At 35.0% G+C, this 9,096-nt stretch overlaps 1 protein-coding gene across 1 annotated transcript; it reads right to left on the bottom strand.

Annotated features, from left to right (window-relative positions):
- Positions 1-319: 319 nt before the first annotated feature.
- On the bottom strand, positions 320-8,331 carry LOC129254257 (homocysteine-responsive endoplasmic reticulum-resident ubiquitin-like domain member 2 protein). The gene is made up of 7 exons (XM_054892713.2): positions 7,117-8,331; positions 6,292-6,375; positions 5,050-5,243; positions 3,490-3,621; positions 2,158-2,556; positions 1,481-1,601; positions 320-1,004 (listed from the first exon to the last, which is right to left on the bottom strand). The coding sequence occupies exons 1-7, from the start codon at positions 7,258-7,260 to the stop codon at positions 831-833; spliced, it is 1,248 nt and encodes a 415-aa protein (XP_054748688.2). The 5' UTR covers positions 7,261-8,331; the 3' UTR covers positions 320-830.
- Between the last annotated feature and the right edge of the window lie 765 nt (positions 8,332-9,096).

The raw sequence follows: 9,096 nt of genomic DNA, 5'->3' as shown, positions 1-9,096 counted from the left end.
ATTTAGATTTACATGTCAGTCTAGCAGATTAACCGACAGGTTCAGCAACAGTGACTGGAAAGGTAAATTTTTAATAAGGGGTATCTTACTTCTTATTCAAAAACATTAATATGGAATGTCTTTCACCTACAGACCATTTACAATTCTAGAATAAAAGGTAAGTGAGAACTTCTACATGTAAAAAAATGAAATCATGTTTTGTGAAATAAAACTCTCCATGGTATTGGCAAAATTAACAATCAAACCACTAAGCAGACAGCCCATTGCAGATTAACTGGAGAAACTAGATTTTTTCTATAAATATAAACCTTCTTTAAAAAAATCAAAACACCAAGAAGAATCGATCATTCAAATCTGGTTTATAGTAAATATTCTTTGCAATAATAGCTGCCTAAAAGTGAAAAGAGAAAGGCCTTGAAATAAATATTTATCATGATTTATAGAACGCCGACTTCACATGGCGAATTTAAAATCGTATTCAAATTTTAGACATGGTTACTGTAACTTCAGATTAGAAAAATATAAAATCCACAGGGCGTTCTCTTCAAGTTATAATAGGTAAGCCTCCACCTAAACTATTCCATCTTGTCATCTTGTTCTAACACAAGAACTGCTGTAGCAGCGAACAAAGATGGTTACTTGTTTCCCACTGGAAACTCATGTAAAGAGTTCATCAGAAGAAAATATGAGTGGATCCCTGCAATCCAGCTAGAAGCCTTGATTTGACATACATGTAATATGGTGAGATGGTCCAAATGATGCAGTATACATAGGCAATGCCATGAATGTCCACAATATAAGGAATTGTTCAGGAGGTCCCTGCAAGTTTATTAGTTTGCAGGAAACTGTTGAGGAGGACCCTGAGGAAGTATTGATGTAAAGAATGTAGAGACAAAGATCCAGACTGTAACTAACATACCGGGCCGGGGAGGTTCTACTGGTTCAGCTTCTGTACTACCATCAACGTCATCACTGCCGCTAGTACTGCTCTCCGATTCCTCAGGCTGATTTAGATCAAATGGAGGAAATGAAGAAAGATATATGAATGGAAGTATACAATTTATAATACTTGCAATTCCAAGATTTGATGAGCAGTTATATGAGGGAAGTATTATGATCGGTCATGGTTTTGATATCATTTACAAACCAAGCATCCACATCTTATACACATCGTTTTGCTTTGATACGAGTACAACTCCACTCACTCTGTGCCTTTGAAACAGTCCTACTCCCTCAGCTACGCCTTGTGCGAGTTAAAATTGTTTTTAATCAAGGCTACTCTAATTTTTTTTTCATAAAAATTCATGTCCATTTACACCTTGTTCTAAAAATTCTGACATCTTCCAAACCTATCCATGTGGGATAATAAACTTACAATTTGATACTTATAAAATAAAGTCATGTTCAGGTGGGTTTTTTTGTTAATTCTTATTGTGTGCTTAAATAGCAAATATAATGGGGAAAATATATGCAAACTGACCTGATCATCTTGTTGTCCATCACTGGGTGGGGTTTCCTCCCTTGGAAGTTGTTCTTGGGGTGGGGTTACAGGTGGTCTTGCTCTTTGTCTCCGTCTCAACTGAAAGTATCCTGCTTGATATCTGTCAAATATTTTGTTGTAAGTAGAAAATTAATTCCATGTTACCTAAGTCTGTTTTCACATAGATTCTCATTCACATGAACTGAGCTCTTATTTTGATATTCATGGCGTTATTCTATTTTAACAATTAAAACCATCAACAAACACATGCTGGAGGATATTTCATAACATCACATGGGGGGAAAACTACATTATTCATGGCATTGATATGATGCAATTTATTTTTCAATACATTTGTAAAGAAAAGACTTTTTATTACTTATATAAATACATCAATGAAAAAAAGTATACTGTGAAATGTATTGCAGACTAATGAGAACTCTGATAATCTGATAAATGATCTTTAGTCCATGCAATTCATTAATTCTACTTCAAACCCGGAATAAAGTACCTATACTTAAACTTAAACACAAATCTAATACCATAATTTTACTTATGCCAAGATAAGAACTCTAAAACCTAAAATAAGAAAAGCAATTGATTGATCTTTAAAGTTAAAGATCACGGAGGGAAAACTTAATTTACTGAATTCAAACATGAAGAGTGTCCAGACTTACAAGTACATAACAAACACAGCTCCAGCAACCATCAAGAATCTATGAATAGATGAATAAAAATAGACGATGCTCAGCAAGATTCCAAACCGGCACAGAGTGAACGTCCAATCCAACCAATCCCGTCTCACTCCTTCCTCATCCATATCACCAGCCTGACCACCACCAACGTTCATCCTCTGTGGGGGTGGGCCAGCAGCAGCAGGGGCTGGAGCAGCAGCAGCGGGAGCTGGGGGTGGGGCAGCTTCAGCTTGTTGACCAGGGGCTGGGTTGGGGTGCGGTTGGTTGATCGATGTAGCAGGGTGAGGTACTGAAGGTGGTAACCATGGTGATGATGTCATTGGATAAGCTTGGTTCCAACCGGCCTGCATCCCACCACTACTTGCTGCCATCATACTCGCACTGACAAATATGAAATATAGAAATATTTCAAATGACAAAATAATACAGATCAATAACTTACATCCTTGTGGTGCTTTTGATTGGTTTGTTTTTATGATACTTTCACTTACAATCAATAACACTCAATCAATGAGGGTACAAATATACATGAATCAAAACATTAATGATCAAAATGATATTAAAGGTCAAGTCCAACCCAGCAAAATGTTGATTTGAATAAATAGAGAAAACTCAAACTAGCATAACACTGAAAATTTCATCAAAATCGGATGTAAAATAAGAAAGTTATGGCATTTTAAGTTTCGCTTATTTTTCACAAAACAGTGATATGCACAACTCAGTGACATGCAAATGAGTCAGTCGATGATGTCCATCACTCACTATTTATTTTGTTTTTTATTGTTTGAATTATATAATATTTTGTTTTTTACAGATTTGACCATAGGGACCGACTTTATTGAATAATATACTATTAAACAATGCTAATTCCACATGTTCAGGGAGGAATTAATCACTGTTTCACTTAACAATGAGGAGATAATTAGAATATTTCATATTTCATATAATAAAATACAAAAGAAATAGTGAGTGGATGACGACATCACTCTCCTCATTTGCATACCAACCAGGATGTGCATATAACTGTTTTTTGTGAAATTAAGTGAAACTTTAAAATGTCATAACTTTCTTATTTGACATCCGATTTTGATGAAATTTTCAGTGCTGTGCTTGTTAAATTTTTCTCTTTTTATTCAATTCAATTTTTTGTTGGGGTGGACTTGTCCTTTAATATGCAATTAATATGCACTTAATACAAATATTTTAGAGATCTCATATTCATAGTGTTGCATTTCAACATTGGTTATATCTTGTTCCATAATTATTTTGATAAACTACATGTATATTGATGCAATACTTGTACAATGTACTCACTATTGCATGTAGGCAGCCATCTGCTGGGCATACACATGTTGCATCCATTGCATTTGTGCAGTAGACATGGAAGAGTTTGGCATGACGCCAGGTTGAGGCACTGGGACTGAGCCAGATGTTGAAGGCAAAGAACTAAACAAATGAAACCAAAATAAAATGTCATAATCTTATGAAAATCATTAAAAACTGCACTGACGCAAGTAAATTCTTATTTTAGAAAAAATATAGGGGTGTTATTTTGGGAAACTGTCATTTCTCTCCAAGATATGACACCGCTATGATTGTCACACATCGGTATTCTGAAGATTGTCAATTCTCTGTCATATCTCTCCAACTACCCTCTCATTTTTTAAGGCAAACTAAACAATATCACTGTTACTTCCTAGAGAAAGCCCTTCTATCCAATAGGAAGGCTCAGTAACACATGGGGGCATATCCTCAATACAGTCGCTGGGGCTACATGACTGTGCATATTCATGTATTGATGCGCTCTAAATACAGAAATATACATGTCGAAGCTGAGGATTTTTAGAAGGCAAAAAGGAAAGGCAGTGAGAAAAAAAAGAGATATTAACAAATATGGTCTTATTACATGTACTTGAGTTGTAGCATGAAAAATAAGTTCTGAAAACATCAGGACCTAGGACTTTTTAGACTGATCACAATTGGTTTTCTAAGAAATTATGAATTATAATATAGCATATTCTGGATAATATTTGAAGGAATAAAGACCCCAACTCTGTATAAAGCAAGTACATAGAGCAAAAAGTTTTCTTTACATGTATCTCTCCAAATTTCCCTTTAAAATCAGACATCAATTAATACCAAACAAGCTACTTCATGTGAAGTATCCTTAATCTTTTTTTTTCACAATACAAGGATGTGATTATATAATAATTAAGTTCTTTAAGTGGGTCAATATAAATGTCATATTACTTTAATATATAAATTCTACTTTATAAGCATAGGAAAAGATTTTAAAACCCAGTATTACCACAACAATGTAGATATACATGTACAAGCCAATGAATAAAACTCTAATTCGAGGGATTCAGGATTATAAGTTACAATTTCCAATATTTTTGTTTTACTATCTTCAGAATGTTGTACATTTTATTCCATTAAATACTATTCATAAGAATCAACTTTGTCATTCATGTTGCAGTGAATTACATGTATTTTCAGTATAAAAACAATAATGAAAAACTAATTAGTACCACCATAACAAATGGATGTTGTTTTGATAATGTTCAACAAAATGTAACAGAGTCTGACTGACTACCATGCTTTTGGCTTTAGGGCCAATCAAAATTGATTTTCCCTGATTTCACTGATGGGCTGATAACCCTGATCAAATGTATTTTCACAATGACTTCATTTATTAAACAAAAGGAGGGGAAATGAAAATCCTCTACAACTATGCATCTATATTCCTCATCTAGTGAGCTAGGGAGCAATTTATTATGAAAAGTACACATATAGGTACAAGTATAACATGTAGCACATGACAGAAAACAAAATTTCTACAAGGTCTATGTTGATGGTACACAGTGCACTTACGTGGCATCGGGATAAGCATTTTGATACGGCTGTTCAGGTTGAGGGACGCGTTGTGTTGATGTCCGTTGTCTAAGACCATCATTATTTGATAGTACTGTTTCTTGACTCTGTCTGCTTGTTTCTCTCTTGGCGAGCTCCTCTGGGGGTGGTGTACAGACCAAGTGAACTGTACATCTATTCTCCTTAGGATTGTTCTACAGAAACAAATTCACAGTTTGAAAAATAATTCAAATACTAGTATCACTTTTAACTACAAAATGTAAGAATTGCTTGAATGATATCTCAAAGGATATTTTAAAGGGGAATCCTACCCAAATGGATGGTTTTTAAAAAAGAAAATGGAAAGTTTGAACGGAATCAAACAAACTTGATAGAGTTAAGAATTTCCAACACTTAAAATAGTCATGATCATGTACACTGTACGGCAGGGACAATGTAACTGAAATGTCACATTTTTTTTCAAGTTGTAGAGTGATATTATGAGAACATACTAACAGTGTACATATTTGATTACAGCCCCAAGGGAAACTTTAACTTCAGAGAAAATCACAAATTTCAGATCATTAAAAACATAACACATTTGGAAGATGAGTAGATGACCCTACATGTATTTGTCACAAACAAAGGACAGATTTGAATTTACAGTCTTTATCTTCTCATTTTTTCAAACAGGTGTTTCCTACTTTCCACCTCCAATTTCTTTCAAACTGTCAGTCTCACTATTTCTTGTCTATATTTTGCCTCCCCCCCCCTTTTTTGCTTCATGTACAGTCTGTCAGGAGGCTTCTCCAACTAAATACAATCTGTATTGCTCTTCAGTTAAGACGGTTATCTTTTTTTTACTTGCACAACAGTTTCATTTTGTTCTCCTGCCACACTTAATGTCATTTGCTCTTGTGATTGCGATCTCAACAATCTTGTGCATGACTTTACTCTACAAGGAGGACTGCAGTCAGGAAGATGGAGAATAATTCTTATTACAGGCACTAAGGGTTATAAACACATAAATTGTTGTTTTATTTGCTATTAACATCTGTGTGGTGGATATTGACTCATTGCAAGAAAATGGTCGCAAACAGTAGCAAGTGTAGCGTGGCCAATTTAAATGTAATAGGACTTAAGATAAGATGTACACTGGAATAAATTAGGACTTTCTTTTTAAAAATCTATAAATTTCATCTATTTTTATTTTACAGATTAAGTACTTACACTTGGACACAATAAAGGAAGGATATTACTAACCAATGGTACATGTAAGACATCCTTTAACAGCAAGTTGTCTTGGAGTAGCTTTCCAGAGTATATAATTCTTTGACTTCTCTCATTCTGATGGGGGGGGGGGGGAGAAATAAGTTTGTTACATAATATTGTCTGTATCTAATAATAAAGAAGAAGATGTTAAAGATATTCATGTCTCCTATTCATCTAATGTGCAACAAGATTATACATGTACGTATGTAAGTTAAAACGTCATTAAACTTTAAGAAATCCAGCTGAGAATTAAAGGAATGTAATAATGGAGAATAAGAAAGAGACTGCAGATTAGCTATGTCAGTGAAAATTAATACAAATTTGAAAGAATGGAGACTTCATAATTGAACAATTCAATTTTCGATAATCCTGGGTTTTAGGGACCAGAATTATTTCCACACGTAACTGGCCGCTAACTTCACAAAAAAACATATCCAATCATCCAAGCATATATCACACCGTCTGTCATTTACATGGATTATGGATACCCCCCCCCCCCCCTGTAGGGAGGTTCATGAAGTGCCAGCCAGTATGTTTTGATGGGGAGGAGCAGGGCAATTTATCAATCAGGTTGAAATGCTGAAATGATTTTGGTGAAGTTCGTGACAACTTTTTAATACAAATAATTTTTGGCACCCAGGATTACACAATTTTCTACATGCTGCACTGGGTTCTTAATTCTCAGTATTGAAATCAAGACAAAGGTGAACTTCCTCTTACATGTGTAACTCAGTTTAGGAGAATATAGTGTAGGCCTATAATACTACTAAAACTATAAATGATATAATATAGGATACACTTCCAGACCATACTTACAGGATTGGTTGGATAAACAGCAGATAAATGTTTTTTCAGCTTCCTTACTGTCCAGTCAAGAAAACATTCAACAGTTTGATCACCTATCTCCTGGTTTGGTGCTTTTACAACAAGAGTCAAAGGAGAGCCTACAAGAGTTTCCATGTTTATTTAGGGAAATTTTGCCTTTCACTTTGTCGAGAACCAAGTAAGTAACGTTAGATGACTTAGACCTCTTTTAATGAAGTTGGCTATTTTTATTCAAAATAGAAAACAGACTTGGGTTTGGGGGTTGGGCAGACATTTACATGAAAATTAACTGTTAGAAGTTTCCACTTTTCTTGTCACCTCTTCATTCACTCATTTCATGACATGTCTTCGCAAATTTTAAAATTTTCTGGAGTCTGTTACTTCGTGAAAGTACCGGTAATAATAAGGCGGTATAATAAAAATCCAATGGTGGAGGTCCGGTCTGGCATAAATATAGATTTCGTTGACTCAATGGACAGTGCTCACTGGTGTTCCATTCCCCAACTGAGTCTGAGCCTCGATGCACTGCCAAATTAATAATAATAGATCCTCGAATGAACGAGCTCTGCCCTGTGACATTGACGGGTGATACAGCCGACAGGGTACCCGGTACGCTGACTTGACCCACCGGCACGCTGACGACGTCGACGTGCGATGAATCCCTTTTGTGTCACAGTTACGCCACCGCCACCGGCAGAAACACACCAAGAAAGAAAACTAGCTTTTAGAAGGAAAATACCTTGTTTGAAACACGTCAAATCATGAAAATATACTGCAAAGATTCCCTCTTTCTGATGGTGATATTCCAACGTCAGACAAATCCACAAAGATCACTTATCAATTCCTTATCCTTGTTTCCTTCTTCTGCAATAAAAATAAACACGTATCGTAGCTGAAGTTGGCGTCTAGTTCTTCTTTTTTTACAGAGACGTACGTAGACCTGCATGGACCATACTAGTAATAGTATAGGCGCGGCGTGGACCAATGACAAATCTACGGTACGGAATTAAAATTATTTCCGGGAACAAACCACATAATTATCAAATATGAGAACTTATTTTGATGATCAAAATAAAAATTCTATTTCAAAATATTTTGATATTCTTTCAGTATTTTTAATCAATTCTTTTACTTTATTAAAAATTCTAATGAATTGACGCTTAATTTTATAGTGAAAATAGCTCATAGTTTCAGTTCATGGATACCACCCTAAAGTTACGTCAGCGCAGCGAGCCGGGTCGGTCGCAAATGTCTTGAGCTGACCGAATTATTAAGGTCGCGTGTGGGGTCGCGTGATATCGATAACAAAAAGCGGTCAGTGTTTTGTTTACATAAAATTATGATGAGGCATTTAAATATTGTATCTTAAGCAGATGAAAGGTACATATTTTTAAAGACCACTTTCAATTTGTCATGTTTAAAAAGTTGATTAGGTTTACTATGATATATCGCAAGAATAAAAGGTAAACTAAGCAGAACAATCGACTAGGATTTAGGTATATATGGGGGGGGGGGGCCGGGAGGTAAATCGGAATCCACCCTTGGTCTTAAAGGACAAGCCAACCCCAACAAAAAGTTGATTTGAATAAAAAGAGAAAAATCCAACAAGCATAACACTGAAAAATTCATCAAAATCGGATGTAAAATAAGAAAGTTATGCCGTATAAAGTTTTTCTTAATTTCACAAAACAGTTATATGCACATCCTGGTGGATATGCAAATGTTGAAACTGATGACGTCATCCACTCACTATTTCTTTTGTATTTTATCATATGAAATAGGGAATATTCTATTTTTCTCCTCATTGTCAAGTGAAACAACGATTAATTCCTCCCTGAACATGTTGGATGAGTATTGTTTAATACTATATGATTCAGCAATTAGTTGGTCCTTATTGTCAAATCTATAAAAAATGAAATATTGTATAATTCAAACAATAAAAACAAAAGAAATAGTGAGTGAGGGATATCA

Source organism: Lytechinus pictus, chromosome 2 (genome assembly GCF_037042905.1).
Source record: "Lytechinus pictus isolate F3 Inbred chromosome 2, Lp3.0, whole genome shotgun sequence".
Lineage (NCBI taxonomy): Eukaryota > Metazoa > Echinodermata > Echinoidea > Temnopleuroida > Toxopneustidae > Lytechinus > Lytechinus pictus.
The sequence above is the reverse complement of the archived record's forward strand: the minus strand, read 5'-3'. Positions and strand labels throughout refer to the sequence as shown.

Bases quoted from the DNA above. Each gene is read 5' to 3' on its own strand.
- LOC129254257 (XM_054892713.2), bottom strand. From the start codon at position 7,260: ATGGAAACTCTTGTAGGCTCTCCTTTGACTCTTGTTGTAAAAGCACCA. The intron at 6,376-7,116 runs GTAAGTATGGTC...CCCCCCCATCAG, and splicing joins CTGTTTATCCAACCAATCCT to AATGAGAGAAGTCAAAGAAT. The intron at 1,005-1,480 runs GTCAGTTTGCAT...GATCTAAATCAG, and splicing joins ATGGACAACAAGATGATCAG to CCTGAGGAATCGGAGAGCAG.